Source organism: Argiope bruennichi, chromosome 7 (genome assembly GCF_947563725.1).
Source record: "Argiope bruennichi chromosome 7, qqArgBrue1.1, whole genome shotgun sequence".
In the NCBI taxonomy this organism is placed as follows: Eukaryota; Metazoa; Arthropoda; class Arachnida; order Araneae; family Araneidae; genus Argiope; species Argiope bruennichi.
In genome coordinates, this window is record NC_079157.1 from 45,232,263 (window position 1) to 45,249,883 (window position 17,621).

At 31.0% G+C, this 17,621-nt stretch overlaps 1 protein-coding gene across 2 annotated transcripts in view; it reads left to right on the forward strand.

Moving 5' to 3' along the window:
• The window catches only part of LOC129975046 (proto-oncogene tyrosine-protein kinase receptor Ret-like), an 84,496-nt gene that overhangs the window by 37,590 nt on the left and 29,285 nt on the right, over positions 1-17,621 (forward strand). For both annotated transcript variants that reach the window (XM_056087918.1, XM_056087919.1), the window contains 6 exons: positions 1,138-1,371; positions 3,597-3,794; positions 9,769-9,983; positions 12,132-12,279; positions 12,981-13,088; positions 15,194-15,351. In XM_056087918.1, the coding sequence (XP_055943893.1) occupies positions 1,138-1,371; positions 3,597-3,794; positions 9,769-9,983; positions 12,132-12,279; positions 12,981-13,088; positions 15,194-15,351 (1,061 nt within the window). The remainder of the gene's footprint in view (positions 1-1,137; positions 1,372-3,596; positions 3,795-9,768; positions 9,984-12,131; positions 12,280-12,980; positions 13,089-15,193; positions 15,352-17,621) is intronic.

A 17,621-nucleotide genomic window follows, 5' to 3' on the forward strand; every position in this document is an offset into this window, starting at 1 on the left:
AGGCAAATGATTTAATATACTTGATAAATTGTTAATATTTTATAATTCATATAATTTACATTTTTTTTTACATATTTATTGATTTGCCAACTAGAGAATTAAAGTTTTTGAAACGGCCTGCTTACGGTTTCTTCTCAGCTTAGCGACTCTAGGCAGCTGTCTAGTTTGCTTAGTTGTGGATCTTATTTAACATCAAAATTGTATGCGTTTTCTATTCAATTTCTTAAGTGAAAAAGGTAAACCTACAACAATATTAAACAAATTCGAAAGAAAAAAAGTCCAATTGAAATTCTGAAATTAATTTTCTTCTTCTAGAATGTATCTCTCAAATGTACCAGTGATCACAAAAAATTATTCCGATATGTGACCATAATTATCATACAATTCACAGGAAAGGAATAAAATTTTGGTTCAAAGAATTTTGAAGTATGAGTTCAAGAATCATGTGAAAAACAACAGTTACGGTTACAGCGGCAAAATTCCAAAATTTTCAAACGGCAGCAGAATTTTTTTTTTATTGGAATGTGTTCTCTATAGCAAAATCAATAAATAGCGTTGGAACGGTACCTGTAGCACGAAAATCAACAGCGGTAGATAGACTACGAATAAAATAAAAAATAACCAATAACAGCAGAGAAACAACAAAAAGCAAAATATTTTATTGTGTTTCACATATTTTCTACTTTATCCACAATGACACTTTACATGCGGCAGATGGTGCCTAGAACCGAAGCATATCCCATGCCGAAGAAATCATTTGAACTTCACGTCTTTGGTTGGCACATTACAGTTGTTTTCCCACTTTTCTACTTAGTCTGTCTAACGCTGGTGATTTTCGGACTAATAACTAACGTTCTAACGCTATTTATTGTTTTTTGCTGTGGAGTACATATTCCAATGAAAACAAAGTTGATGTTGCTATTTGAAAAGTTTGAAATTTTATCATTATAACCGTAACGGTTAGAGTTTAATGATTGTTTTCCACATGATTCTTGAACGCATACTCAAAATACCATGAGCCAAAATTTTATTCCGTTCTTGGGAATGCTATGATAGTTACGGCCTCATGTATCAGGATAGTTTTTTTATAATCATCTGGTATATTAATTGCATAAACTTTTTATTAATTCATAAAAGGTATCGAACCTGGTCACAAGTTCCCTTCTTGTGCCATCCATGGAACAGCCGAATCTTGCTCCACAAGCTGTGGGCGTGGAGCGAACGGGGGATTCTGCCACTGGCGTTCTCAGTCTTCACCCACACTCGTTGAAGAATACGCCACTTGTTCGCCGCATCTTCAGACATGCCCGGATGGAACATGCGATGAATTGGAAGAAATGGATCCTTTGTTGTGTCCACAGGACTGCGCAGGTGATGATTTGTTTCAATTTCTTCAGTAATCCACAATAAAAATGGTATGTGACACAGAAATCAGGAGCAGTTAGGATGTATCTTTTTTTTTTCAAAATGAATAAATCTCAGACGAATGAAAAATATATATACAGAAAGCATAGAAACAAAACCGGACGGTTTTTTTTTTTTTTTTTTTTTTTTTGCCTTTCTATAATTTATAATTTTTATATATTATTTTATTTTAATACAATTTTTTTTCATAAACAACGGTACTTACTGGGACTCTTTCTTCACTAATTATTTTCTCATGATTCAACTGAAGCACAGATTCTTTTTAAAGTTTTTTAAGATATAGCCTTGCAACACATCAAGTTGGACCTATTTTTGGAAGTGGAGATAACATGCATTCATATCCTTGTTATGTTCACAGGACTGCGCAGCTGATGATTTGTTTCAATTTCTTAAGTAATTCACAATAAGAATGGTATGCGATACAGAAATCAGAAGCAATTAGGACTTTTTTTTCAAAATCAATAAATCGCAAACGAATGAAAAATATCATATATACAGAAAGCGCGGAATAAAACCGGGCTAATTTTATCTGTTTCTAACTTGCTTCTTATGTAAGTAGTATTGAAATATTATAGACGTGTCTGATTAAAATTATACTGATATTTCAAAAACTATGCGCAAATTTAAAAAATTCTTTTGAGATAAAACACCCTAATTAATTTTTTCTCCTTTAAGCTATCAGACTAAATTGTACAACTGCTTTTTGCTGAAACATTCGATTTTTTTTATGATATAAAATTTAAAAAAAAAAAAAAGCTTTAACTTTGTAAATTCTAAAACTCTTTGTTTTTCAGTAATGAGCAAAAGATAAAACCGAAAATGTATTTTCAATCAGAAATAAATTATTCATTTTATTTTTTAACTTAAACTTCTCCAACAATAATATTTGAAATGTTTAGTTAACTTTTTGCCTACCCCTCCATAATACGTTTACTTCAAGAAATTATGTTAAGAAGAACTGGAAAATGGAATCAGCTGTCTAATGCACCTTGGAGGGTGTGATAGACTTCGGATTTTTAAGATTGCTTAATTTAGTCATGTTTTATGGATACTTTCTATTCGAAACATAGAGAAATGCTGGGAAAAAATCCTTAAAGATAACTTCAAATTTTCATGATATATTTGTTCATAAAAATCGTTTTCATCTTGAAGTCTATTACATTTCAGATAGTTTGAAAAGTATGCATGGAACAGAAAAGTTAAATATTTCCATTATTTTTTAAATGTTGTTTTTCTAAACATTGAAAATTCTGTTAAGTTTTCATTAACTAATTAGGGTTTTTAGGTAACCATTAGGGTTTTTTTTTTTTAAAAAAAAACTAATGGTAATATATGTCTCTTTCTTCTAATTATAACCTTGTAACACTGTTTTAATTATTTGATACATTAAAAACAAATTTATGCGTTATTTTTTTAAAGTTCGTCTACGAAGTAAGTTGGATATTTTAAACACCTATTATTTTAGCTCGGTTTGATGAGATGAAAGTAAAAAATAAAATCAACTAACGGTTTTAATAATCCGCAGATGAATATGTATTTACATTAAGTGCGGTTAATTAAATGCATTTTTGGCAGCTACTTCAAAATGGGATGTTAATCGAATTACTATTTAAATGTTTTATACTTTTAATATTTAACTTGATTTCCTTAGGCAATTTACTGCTCTAACAAAAATTTATTATCTTAATACATTCAAAATTGTCTAACTGAAACTAATCTCTTTTACAATTAACTTAACTAGATTTCTTGACATTTTACTTTGTATTAATCAGTACGTAAACGTTTGTGGGCCGAATTCATGAAAACGTATGTTATTCGCCATTTATTATTATCATAACCATAAACAAGTATTTAAGAAAAAAAAATAGACTTATGAAGGAAATAAGGTATAAATATTTTGTGTGAAAATGCCATAACAACGGTTTTATTTAAAGTTCAATAAATTTTCAGAAGTATTTTTCTCTCTCTGAAGCTTAAATGCTTATAATTTCAGCATTTGATTAAATAGAGAGAATTATAACTTTTTATAAGAATTTTTTTATTGGAATTATAATTTTCAATCAAATGAAATAGCAGATAATTATAATTTTTAATACTGATTCAATTTTAATTATTTTAACTTCATCTATTTAGTATGTTTCAGAAACTCAATTTCAGTTTTGATTCTGCAGGCAATGTCCGAGGAGCAGCAGTACCTGGTGCCAGCGGAAGGGGTGTTGGAAAATCTGCTGCCCCCTGCACTTGTGCCGGACCTAACACCTGCATCTGCACTCAGTTTTTTCCGCCTTCAAAACTCATGTCGAGAAGTCAGACGAAAGTATATAAAGAGACGCCTAACATTAAGTACCAACCTTTAGACGTATCCGAAAGTGAGTGACTTTCTTACACATCCAATTGAAATATTTCATTCACTTTCTGTAATATCTTTATGTATAAGCCCTTCATTTCAAGAAGGTGGAAACAGAAAGATGGATTTAACCATGGGCAAAGCATTTATTGAGATAGAACTGGAATGATCGAATTCGAAAATTTGATGAATCTCCATGTGTCAGATCTCCCTGGAACTGAAAAAACACATTTCTGGAATTATATAAGTTTGCAAATATGAATAACTCTGAAACGTCTTCAGCTAAATGGATAAAATTTGTCATGAGTATTTTACACCATGTACAGATTTTATCAAATGTTGAACGAAATACATTGGAAAGGTATCTGTCTAACCGGCTGTCCAAGTACAAGTTAACACGTTAATTATAAAACGAAAGTTTCAAGACAAATACAATATAGTACTAATAGTTATCATTTAAAGTATAGATATTCATCAAATTTCGAATGAAATCCGTGAAAGCATTTATCGTCTGTAGGCCGGTATTTGTAAATCCGACAACTCAAAAATGCAATGATTTATATAAATGAAACTCGGTATGATATTTTGCGACTACAATTGTAGTTCTTTGTTAACTGTTGGTTTCAATCGATCTGAAAAAAAGTCATCGGAAATATATAGTCGATTTTTTGGCACCTATGTCAGCGATAAATTACCAGAGTTGCACATTAGATTCAACAAAAACGTTAGATTCACCCCAAAGACAAATCGTTCGTAATTATTGTTCGCCAATGGCATGTAGTTAATACAAAAGTACCAGGTTTCTCTTTACTGTAATATCAATCATACAGCTCTCGTGTGAGAAATATAAAAATCTGTTCACTTATGGCGTTCAAGGCCTAGCTAAATACTCTCCACAATTTTATACAGAACCTTAAAGAAGTTGTTGTGTTGTTACTTATGGCAATTTACAAGCCCACTGACAGTTATCTGTCATCGATTTAAGCCGAATGAGCGTCTCTTATTTTTCAGTAGCGCTAACTAGGGCCAAGAGTATGACTTAGTTACTTCATGCGTCACATTCGCTTGCACAACCCCTTTTTACAGGGGGAGGGGGGGGGCATTCACACATCTCACAGATAGAACGCAGAATAAGAACAACCACACTCGAACCAGGAACGCCCAGATCACGGGGATGACGTTCTACACCTATGCCAGGACGCCGGCACTTTAAAGAAGTAACACCTTTATCAGGGAATATACGAGAAAGTTTATGGGAAACCACACCGGCTGGTTTTCAAGTTAATGATTCTAGATCCAATTAATTATTAAAGAACTTTCTATTATCATTATTATGTGTTATTGCACACATTTCGGTATCATGTCCCACACTTTCTCTGATTTCTTCCGTATCTTACCAACAAAGAAAGAAATAACAAATAAAAAAAGTAGAAAGGTCTCTTCTCTATTTCACTTTTCGTATTCAAAGACAAATCGGTGGAGACAAAAGGACTTTTAGACATTTTTCTTTTCAGTTAGATCTAAAATTTCACCCAACTATGGAATGTTGTTTAAAAAACCACATATTAAATTTTTTGTTTTTAAATCGTTGTATTTTTTGAGAACCTTATTCGCATACTACTTTCAGATATATAGATCAATGGATGATCAACCCATTGACGGACTGAATATGAAATCTGAAACCTAATACAATTCTAATGGCAAATCTATTCGATTAATAGTCCATTTATCTATTTGTATTTTGGACCTATCATGTTTGCATGCATATAGATGTAAAAGAGAAAAACCTCACAAGAATGAATTTCGTTTAATATTCTAAAGACATCTAAAAATTTGGTAAAAAAAAATATACCAAAGTATATCCTTGTAGCTTTTCGCGATTTTAAATTATTGTGCTTATAGAGCCATCTGCAGAGATAATTCCAGAAATGTTCCTTATTGACTCTGGAGATCGGAAGTATGGATATTCATAATACTCTCGAGATCAAATTACAATACTTTAATGATAGAAATACTTTATCTTTGCGCACTTCATATGAAAGAATGTTAACTTATTACAGAATAAATAAGATTTATTTTTTAACATTGATTTTTATTAGATAATGCGAGATTTCTGCTATTTCTCAGAATAACTCTCTTTCTGAATAAAACACTTTTAATACAAAATTATTTTATATTCTCTCTCTCTCTCTCTCTCTCTATATATATATATATATATATAGTAACCAATCTAAAGTAAGAAAAAGTTTGAAAACGAAACTAAAATGAAAACGAAACAAAACAGTTTTGAAATCGCAACTAAAATTTATAACCTATTTAAACTAAAACCAAAAAGGAACTTCATAGTATTTAGAGAGCGCAATTGCAGCTACTTCTAAAACACAGATGAATTGATACAAAAGTATTAGAATCAAGTTAATAGGAAAAACAAAATTCAAATAAAAATTAAACCAAAAAAATTATTAAAAAATATTAAAAAAGAATCCGGCCTGAAGACTTTTTCAAGGGTCACCCTCAGGCAGGGATTCAAATAAAGGGATTTTTTCTGTGAGGACATACAGACATTAAGTCTAATAATGATTCCTCGTGACCCGAAAATCCCCCGAAATTATGCTCAAGAGATATACCATTTTAACAGAAAGGAAATACAAAATAACAAATTAGAAAAAAACCACAAAGTAAAAATACAATAAAAACAATAACAATAAAAACAAAAACAGCATTAAAATTAAAATTAAAATTAAAAACGAAAAGGCCAGAGCATACCATCCAACAGTGAATGAAACTTTAAACAATCGATTGTGATTTCCTGTTTTTGAAAGTTAACGGTAAATTATGTAAACAGAGGTAGGCACCCAGCGCCATCTATTGAGTGATCCAATATGCAAGTAAATTTCTATTTTTATTTAAGCCAAAAGATTAATCCCAAACCATACCTTGTTTAATTAAAAAATTGACATTACAGTAATTTCTAGGAAAATCATTTTTAATTAAATTTTTAAGGAGGATATTTGATGCTTCAATATAAGAATTTTTATTATTGCAAACCCTTTTGATCCTGTTAACTTGTGAGAAAATTAGATTTTTGAAAATTTTAGAGTTTAGATTGGAATGGTAGTTACATAGTTTTGTTATTTTAAAGTTGAAATCATCCCTTTTATCGTATATACCAACTATTGTTTTATCATTAGCAATTTCGATTTTTAAATCCAGAAATGTAGCCTCAAGTTGATTTATATTTGTATCTTTTAGAATTAAATCTTTTGGATAGCAATTAGTAATAATATTAGTATTGTCGAAGTTTATATATATATATATATATATATATATATATATATATATATATATATATATATATATATATATATATATATATATATATATATATACAAAAGTATTAGAATCAAGTTAATAGGAAAAACAAAAAATCAAATAAAAATTAAACCAAAAAAATTATAAAAAATATAAAAAAAGAATCCGGCCTGAAGACTTTTTCAAGGGTCACCCTCAGGCAGGGATTCAAAGAAAGGGATTTTTTCTGTGAGGAAATACAGACATTGTCTAATAATGATTCCTCGTGACCCGAAAATCCCCTGAAATTATGCTCAAGAGATATACCATTTTAACAGAAAGGAAATATAAAACAACAAATTAGAAGAAATTAACCACAACAAAGTAAAAATACAATAACAAAAATAACAATAAAAACAAAAAATAGCACTAAAATTAAAAATTAAAAACGAAAAGGCCAGTACAGTTTTTGGTTTAATTTTTATTTGATTTTTTGTTTTTCCTATTAACTTGATTCTAATACTTTTGTATCAATTCATCTGTGTTTTAGAAGTAGCTGCAATTGTGCTCTCTAAATACTATGAAGTTCTTTTTTAGTTTTAGTTTAAATAGGTTATAAATTTTAGTTGCGATTTCGAAACTGTTTTTGGTTCGTTTTCATTTTAGTTTCGTTTTCAAACTTTTTCTTACTTAAGATTGGTTATATATATATATATATATATATATATATATATATATATATATATATATATATATATATATATTTTATTTTTGGGAAATCTTTTTTCGTTTTCAGCGATTTCCATTTGAGAAGAGAAAATAAATGTGTTCTGAAAAGATAGGCATAAACTTGGGGAATATAAAAAAAATGTAGGTAAACTTCATGATATTGTTGCAAATTATAATATTGTTTCACTGTATACTTAGCATCCAAACAAGGAAAAGAGATTTACTGATATTTTTAATGGATGCTGAATAGTTGCTAGGATAGTGACCACTGCCTTCACGACAATCTTGGAGACTATTTACAACCCAAAATAAAAGTACTAGGAAATACAAGAATTATGGCGATGCCCCAATTGAGTACAGAAATCTGTAGATCCATCTAGAAAACATTATATATCCTATCACGAAGATTGCATGAAATAGGAAACAGCTAATGCGAGTCGATGTAGTAAATTCTCCCTTTGGAGTGTCAATTGCAGAGCGAGTTCTTCAATTGCTTTACTTTCGGTGTTCTTGTACCCTGCTCCGTTTCATTAGTGATTTGCTGTTGCCGATATGTTGTTTATTTCTGAAAGCACTGTCTGAGAAGTTTTTGGGCTGTTTTTTGCTACAAGTGTTCCGAGTTTTCTTGTGGAATAAAGCGTCATTTCCTGTTAACGAGTTCTTGTGTTTCATTCACTGTGCACTCACAGTTGGGTTGTTTTTTATATGTATAAAAATTAAAAAAAGTCCTTGATTTAGTGATAAACCACCAAACTACACTATGATCGAAGCCAATTGCACAGAAATCCTTTATTTCGACGATAAGTTTTGGATTGTACTTTAACGCATCATCAAAACTAATTTCAGCTGTTAAATAAGAATAAAAATTAAAGAAAACTGCATTTAGAATTAATTTTAAAAGTTATCCCTAGTTATTCAAAAATTTCGTAGGAATATGAGTGAGATTAAATTATTTAGCATCAATATTGCTTTTAAAGCGTCAATGGTTCATAAACTGAGCAAAAAACTTTATAATCAAAACCAGAATCATTTCTAATATATAAATTTCTCATAAGATTAAGGGAATAATTTATATTTAAACAAAAAGTTCTGCTACAACAGCAATACTTAGACTTATTTTGGTAGATGCAGTCAAAATTTAGGGGGCTTGCAGAAAAATCACAGACAGGAAGTTCAGAGCCTTCTGTAATGTCTTGATCTAGACTGATCAAATAAAAAGCAGAATTTCCAGACAATTCTTTATTTTACCGCCCTATATATATATATATATATATATATATATATATTTCTTGAAACTTAGTTGGTTTTTGGACTCCGAACTCTGGGCATAGTCCAACAGTCCGCCTGCAATTCGTTTCTTCTCTTCTCCTAAAAAAAATCTCAGCACTTTATTTCGGCGACAATCTCCGCCTCTTAATTTACATTGGTCATTTGAGCTCTCTTTCGGCCAATCGGGGTTCAGCAATATACTCCCTCAGCGGCGCCGGTCGGTCGTGGGAAGGTCCTTTTAGGGAAGCACCTTTCACAATGAGAAACATTTAGCATCCAAATGTTTGGACACCCCTTTCTCTTTGAAGGTACGATCAATACCTCTTGAACAAGGAATTCCACATGTGGTCTTTCACTGTAGTCGCTAATGAACAGATGCGAGACCATCCAGGTGAAAAGATCCACCATCTGTCTCGAGGAGTTTAGTATTTAACACCGTCGACACAGCTGGCTGTAAATGTCTAATAAGTACTGAGAAACGGGGAATGTTACACTGCGAAAGAAAATTCTCCCTATCATGAAAAATATGTTTTTATATACCATATTTTCATCTTTATATATTTTAACTTTTTATATTTTCGGGGAGTTTAATATTATACGGATCTTTAAACTACTTTATCTTCTGAGCACTTAAATTTTAAATTCTACAGAGCATATAACATTTAATGAATTTTATTAGATTTTACGAATCATTTCTTTTTTTCTAGGTTGGGGTGGATGTGGCACCCAATGTGTAACAATGATTGTAGTCGTATCCTTGATAGTGAGTGGCCTGATAGTGGTTGCTGGAATACTCACCTACCGACGCTGGATGTTGCATCCCAAGGACGATGAGCTGCCCAGCGTCAGGACTCCTTTGAATTCATCTACGTACCTGGTGGCAAGAGGAACAGTGGATTATCCGCTTCAACAAAATGTGCTTGTAAGTCAGCTAATTCCCATCTATAAAGAGGAAACTTCTGCTAAAATGCATTTACGTGTCACTGGTGTCAGTGGAAATCTTAAACTTGGGGTAGCAAAACATCCACAGGTGTGTGTGCTGAAACAATTCACTGTAACTCGCAGCGAGGCCACACAAAGTATCCGATGCCTTATAGAAATCGGAAAAGATTTACATCTTCTAAATGAATTAATTTTCGACCTAAGATTGTGCTCCTGTACACTGTGGTCTGGCAAATAATCTCAATCGACGGGCCACGGAAATCATTTTTACTTCTGCGACAATTGCCTGCTGACGTGTCTAGCGCGTCATTGGATATTTTGGGACAAAAGCTTCGATAAGTACATGGAACGTCTTTCCAACGAAAGGGGTTAATTCTATAACACAAAAGCAAAAGTTATTGCAGAATGTCAGTGAGAATATTCTCCTCTGGGCTTTCACAATGTGCCCCACACTTACTTTATCTTGTGGCGGTTAGTAATGAGCGAGGATAGAACCTGGGACCTTATGATTCGCAGCCGAGTAACATGACCACAATACAAAAGCAATTGCCCGTGTATCGTAGCTGTTAACTGGCTTATAAGCTTTCACCACAGACTCTCCCTCCAATGAGTCAGAGATGAAATGAACGATATGGCTGATGAGTGGTGATGTATTAGCCGCTGAATCTAATGCGCCTGTGCTCATTTGAGCAGCGCCAAGCGTTATGTCGAGCTTATGTGGTTGCTGTTGCTGCGTCAAGTGTGTCTGACGGCTTTGTGTTGCTGCGGCCTTTTTGTGTTGCTGCGTCAAGTGAGTCTGACTACTTTAGTTTGCTATGGGTAGATGGCGCCACAACAGCTGTACGAAGGTTGAAGGTTGATCGTCCGGGGTCACCAATGTGGCGGGATGTGATGAGCGAGGATAGAATCTGGGACCTTGTGGTTCGCAGCCGAGTAACATGACCACAATACAAAAGCAATTGCCCGTGTACGTAGCTGTTAACTGGCTTATAAGCTTTAACCACAATCTCAATGTGCATATAACTAGTGTATGTATTTTGGGGTTCTTTCTTTGGAATTTAGCACAGATCTATATTTACAGGGACAAGAACATAATTTTAGAAATCCAATTAATTACATCTTTGATATATTCATCATACACATGAATAAAGAGACCAATAGTCAATTAACCGACTGACGAATTCGGTGTGACACTTGATAAATAATTACAATTCTAGTGATAAAAGTCATTTATCAATTTTTCATTTAGTTTGATTCGTGTGCAGACGTGCAGGGAGACTTCCTTTTTATGAATTTCATCCAAAATCCGGTAAAGGCTTGCGTTTTCGGTGTAAAGACCGTAAGCCAATTTATTTGTCTCGGTCATTTTGTTTTTGAGTCGTCATATTTGAGACATACAGAAAGAGAGAAATAATTCCTATAGAACACTTTTTTTTAACTCAAAACCCATGAAAAAATATGGAAAGTTATAACGACCGAAAGTCAATTATTTTTTTATGATTACTATAATTTTTCTTTTTGCACTTCCTTTATGAGAAGATAAAGAAAACATGTTAATTCTTGATGGGAATTTGTATAATTGTTTAGTTTGATTAATGTTGAGATAATGTATTCGTATGTACATAGACAAATTTTTTTTCATAGATTGCATTCAAAATCTCGCAGAAATCTACGTTTTGAGTGCACCGCACACCAAATTATTTATTTAAGTTCGTTTTATTATATATTGAGTTATCATATTTTGGACAAACAGAAAAAGACAAATTCTAAAAACACACTTTTTGAACTCAAAAGATATAAAACAGCATGGAAATTTATAATTCAAGTTTTTGATGATTTCTATGTTCTATACTTCATATAAGAGCAGATTAAAAATACGTCAACTATTCATTACATTTTACGCTTATGCTACTATTATGTTTAAAGGATTTTGATTTAGTCAAAAGTTCTTGCTAATATTTATTTAACTTTTTATTCCACAACAGTTGGTTGAAATATTGTTAAAACTTTTGATTCTGTCAAATGAACAATCTACGCATTTATTTATTCCATCTAGTTTATATGTTTTGTTTAGAATTTCCTTATAATGCTCGAAAATACATTGAGGTAATGAAATCTCTCATTTTAGCAACAAGCGAAACTGGAATTCCCTCGAGATCAACTGACGTTGGAAGAGACTCTGGGAGAAGGTGAATTCGGAAAGGTGGTGAAAGGAAAGGCTAGGAATATTGCTGGCATGCCTGGGACAACTATCGTGGCAGTAAAGATGTTGAAAGGTTTGCTTGATTCAATTCATAATGCTTTTATTTAATGCTTAATTGTGATTATTCAACTTAAAATTTTTATTTAAAGAAAAGTTTGAGTTCCAGCTATTAGAAAAAATAACCCTTCTTAGAAAACGGATAAATCGGAATTATTGCATCTGAAAATGCTGGATTGGCAAATGATTGAATTATAAAGAGATCACTGTAAATATTAAAAAATGTTTTCTTCGTCTTCTATATTTCGTTCCAGAAGGGAGGAGAAAGATTACGAAAAACTGCTATCTCAGATTTCTTTGTATTTCTTTAAACTTTTATAATCAATTTTTTGTAAAGAAAATCTTTCATCTCATGTCATATAATTTCATTTTTAAAAATTCTGTACAATTTTTATCATATGATAATATTTTCCCTTAATCATTTTCTTTTCAGGAGAAACGTTGATTTTAGAAATTTTTTTCTGCTTTTTAGATTAAATTATTTTTTTACTTCTTTACCGCTAATATCAAAATATCATTTTCTTCAAATTTACTTATTCATTATTTTCTTTCTTACTGTATTTATTACGTTATTGCAATAATCGAGAATTTTTTTAAGAATCATGGTTGAGTGAAACCATATTCCTGGACGATAATTTGTAACAGATTTATTTATAATTTTATATAAAGTATAACTTGAATGTTCAAGTGTTATAGAGTTTTCTTTTTCATTCGCAGACGGCAGTTCGCCATCTGAGAGAAGAGACCTGGTATCAGAGCTGAATCTTCTGAAAGAGATTTCTCATCCGAATGTCATTCGACTCTTGGGAGCCTCTACTGACGATGGTAAGTATGTACATTATGTATCGTAATAAAAAAATGACAAATTAATATCAGATTGGTTTAATTACATTTTTTAAGTAGCCCCCTTCGGTGACCAGGTGGTTACCGGGATGACTGCTTTCGAAAAATTTTACTTTAATCTTATATGAGTAATTTTGTCTAAAAATTGGCTTCTTCTAAAAATTATTATTAAACTTCAAATCTCACATTGTTTTAGAAGCCTTACACAATTATGTTCATTGCGTTATTTAACTTTCATATTTATTATCATTTCATCTGAAATTTTAATTTTAATCGGAAAAGTTATTAACTAATCCAAAAGCATCCTTGTTGGACAAAATTATGTTCATAAAAATATGATACAGAATAGAATCAATAAGTACTGAAATTTTGTGCAAATCATTACATTAAAGAATTCAATTCATAATTTACGTAACATCCAAGAAGATTATTCAAAAAACGTTTTATTGGGATGAAGCGAGCGAACTATTTTTCCTCGCATAAGAATATCTGTGTGATTGCACTACTGGCTCCGTTCCGGCGCATTCCTCCCGCTTACTGCTTAACATGATGTTGTGTGCGTAACCGTCAATACCTGTGTTCTTTTTTTTCGTTTCGTTTCTATTTCTAATAAATGTGCTGTCTTCAAGAACCATGCTGAGATTTATTGAAAATTAACAACACTTTTTATTCAATAAAAAACAAGTTTACTACAATAAAAAAGCAAAACTTCAAATTAAAAGAATAATAACATATTTTTATACAACAATCATGTTAGAAAAAAAGATCAATATACTATTTAAAAATAGGTGAAATTGAAAAATTCTTCATCTCTGTTAACTTCTAAAACTAAGATGTAACAGTAAAAACCTATAGAATTAAAATATTCTTAAATTTTATTTGATGCATAATTTAAACAGAAATCTATTCACCGTAGGAAAAAAAAATCGAATCTTTAGAGCTTTGATCATCAATAACGGAAGAAAAACGCTGGATGAAATATTTGTAACAATGATAAGAAATTATTTCAATTTCATTTCAAAAATGAAAATATTGTTATAAAATAATCTTAAAAGCCTTCTTAATAATTAATTAAAATTAGACAAAAAAAAAATTTGCGACAGCTAAATTCATATCATTGTAAAGACATTTTTTTCGAATTTAAAATAGTGTAAGATTTCTTTTTGTTGTTGTATTTTCGGAAAATATGGCTCAAAAATTTCAAAATTCCATTTAATTTCTAATGAAATAGAAATCTAATAAAAAAAACTTCATAAAAAACTCAGAGTTGCGCATTATCACCCTCCAAAGTATATCTGCGTAAGATTTAGTAGCTATAGTGAAAAAAGTTGGCCTATAGTAGAGCATCGACACACAGACACATATTTATCTTTATTATTAGCAAAGATTGTTAATTTCTTTTATGTACTTCAGATATTTTAAAATGATCTGTTGGTACTACATCTAATGATCCGTCCTGTAGAGTATCAACAAAAACGGGCGCAAATACACATGCACACATTCTTATTTATAATTAGTAATTCTTATCTTATTTATTAAAGCATCATCGTGAGCTTTGTTGTCTGGCCTTTCTACCTTGAACAGAGGAATAGATACAGTAGAAAACAGACTTCTTTCAATAACTATCTTTAACTCGGCTCAAATATTCACGTCTCCCGACTCCGCTTTTCATAGGTCCTTTCCACTTTTCTAAAGCTCCCATGAAAAAGTATAGAATGTTCGAAAATTATCTTCGGAACTCGAGTCTTAATGAAACTGTCACCAAGATTCTTGAATATTTGAAGGTTAAAATGGATCTTCCATTTTGACCTTCAAAGTCGCCATTCTCTGGGCCTAATGATCGCTATTGGTTATTAGTATCTATTCATGTAGTTGTAACAATATATGTAAAACGACCTTCCTTGCAGAAAACAATATTTCATCATATATGTTATTTCTGAAATTCTGCTTTCAGTATTTTTATTTCTAATTATTTTAATTGACCTTCACATTTATATTAATGATTCTTTAAAATTCTATTCTTAATCTAGAATGCCAGTCGTGAAAAATGAAAGTTTTAAAGATATCTGGATATTTTTGATTTGTAGATGGTCAGTTGTATATCATAATGGAGTATGCTGAACATGGTTCTTTGATAACATACTTGAGGAAAATGAAAAGCAGTTGCACAGAAATGAATTTGCCTGAGCTGATTGCATTTGCTTTACAAATAGCCAAAGGAATGGAATATTTAGCAAGCATGAAGGTAAGTGCCTTCATCTTAAATGAATTTAATTATTTCCTTTTAAATTTTACCATTTAAAAAGAATGTATTGATTTATAACATTATTGGTAAAATCCTAGTTTAGTGTGCTCCTTTTTCGCCAAGGATGCCAACAGTAAAATGTAGCCAAACAAGATGGCTGACCATATAAACAATACTGTGAAGCAGTTACAGTTACCTATCATTTTTATTAAAATTATGAGATTTATTGATCACGATTGTTTTATCTAAGAACTCTTCTTTTCGCATTTTTATGGGTTACAATTGCTGAATCTCCTTTGAATTCTGAAATAATGAACTTTTGCAAACCGGTCTGCACTTTATACAATAAAATTCAAACACGTGATGCCTTCAGCATCTGAAGAAGACACCAGGCAGAACTTTTAAACTTTTTTTAAAAAAATCTACGGCTTCGCTAACAACGGGAGTGGAATCTTCCAGCCCATCAATGTAGCTTCATTAGTACATTGAACTTAAGGATTCTAAGAATAACAAGAACAGTACAAGGAAAAATGAAGCAGATCTCCCTAATAGCTTTGCCATTAGAAACTGATGCTTTATTAAGAAGAAATTTGAAGGAATATATACACTTACTCGGTTCAACTAATTTGCATTTAAGCAAGGAACGATTTCCAAAAAGAAAGAAAAAAAGAATAACTTTCTGTCAGCGCTATATAATTTCGAAATGTAGACATCGAATTAACAAATACAATATCCCTCATAATATTTGTGATCATAATACTTGATTATTCTAATTATCAGACATCGGATTATTGAAAACTCACAAACTTATCGAATAATCACGGGAAATCCACGAAAGAAACAAGTCGCAAAGAATACGTTGGAATGGTAAGATAATATTAAAAGGAAAAAAAATAATAATAAAAACAAACGATTCAAAAAGTTTGAACAGATTTTTTTTATTTGCTGCTCTGACAGAATTTATTAACAGACGATTTTATTTAGAATAACCTTAAGAATAGCAAAATAAATAAGAATAGCAAAAGGATAAATCTTATCTGTTTAAAGTTTACTTTGGAAAAAACCACTGGATGTTTTATTATCAATAATAATTATTTCAATTATAAAACGCAATTTAATTAAATTCTTTAACGGATGGTTATTTGTCGAATACTTTTGATTTTTATTTATTGCAAAATTGCTGTAGCAGATGTGCAACTCAACAAGAAAAAAATTGTAAACAAATCAGTATCAGGATTAGGAAAATTATTCTCCTTGCATTCTTGAATTCCAGAAAACTTATGAATGGAAACAAATTGCCGATGCATAATAAGCATTGATAAAAGTATTATTTCGGCTACTATCTCACCCAGCAGTCAGATCTTTTTACACGCCTACTTAACATGGCAAAGTCTTTAGAAGAAGCTTATAGTCAACTTAGTCTGTTTTAGCTATCTAGATTTCGGTAAATTCATAGATGGCTGTGTGAAAAATTTCTGAACAGTGCTGAATGACCCAAAAAAAGTTTATATCAAAGGGCTGGTGACAAAATTCCCAGTATCGCTAGCAATTTCATTAATCGAGAAATAATAAAATTGTTATGAGGTGCTTAATGCACTTATGCTGTAATTCAAAAAGTTTAATATTGTATGTAATATTGAGCTAATAAAAATTATAAATAGATAATAAATTAAAAAATAAAATATGAATAAAAATAAGAAGTAATAAATACTGATTATTGATCCGGTTCATTACATAGAATCCAAATGGCATCGTTCCAAATATCTGGCATCCAGACATCTGCGGCCAAGCGTTCTAAAGTACTCCCAAAATAATTTGTCTCGCCCAAAAGCTGGTATCCAATTCTTTTTTGTTCGCTTACTCCAATACCAGAGAAAATATCCAGCTTCGCATCGATTCATCGATTAAAGATAGCTAGTGAAATCTTTTGCAGCTTTATTGAAGATAGCAAAATTTTATTTCATCTGGAATATTTAATTTTAATATTTAAAGGGTTTTTTTCCAGTTGGCAGTAAAAATCGCTTGATTTTAAATTTCAGTTAGCTTGGCACATGCAGACGATTTTATAAAAAAAATGCAAAATGAAAGTTTTAACGTTATTTGTTTAGGAAAATAATTTTTCGTGTTAGACAAAATGTATTTCGAACTTTGCGCTCTTTGAATTAGATAAGTCGGCATAGGAAATTTAAAATTCCTGCTTTCTGTTATTTATTTTATTTTTAAATATTTACGAGCAAAATGGTTAACAGCAATTGTTTATTTTTCACATT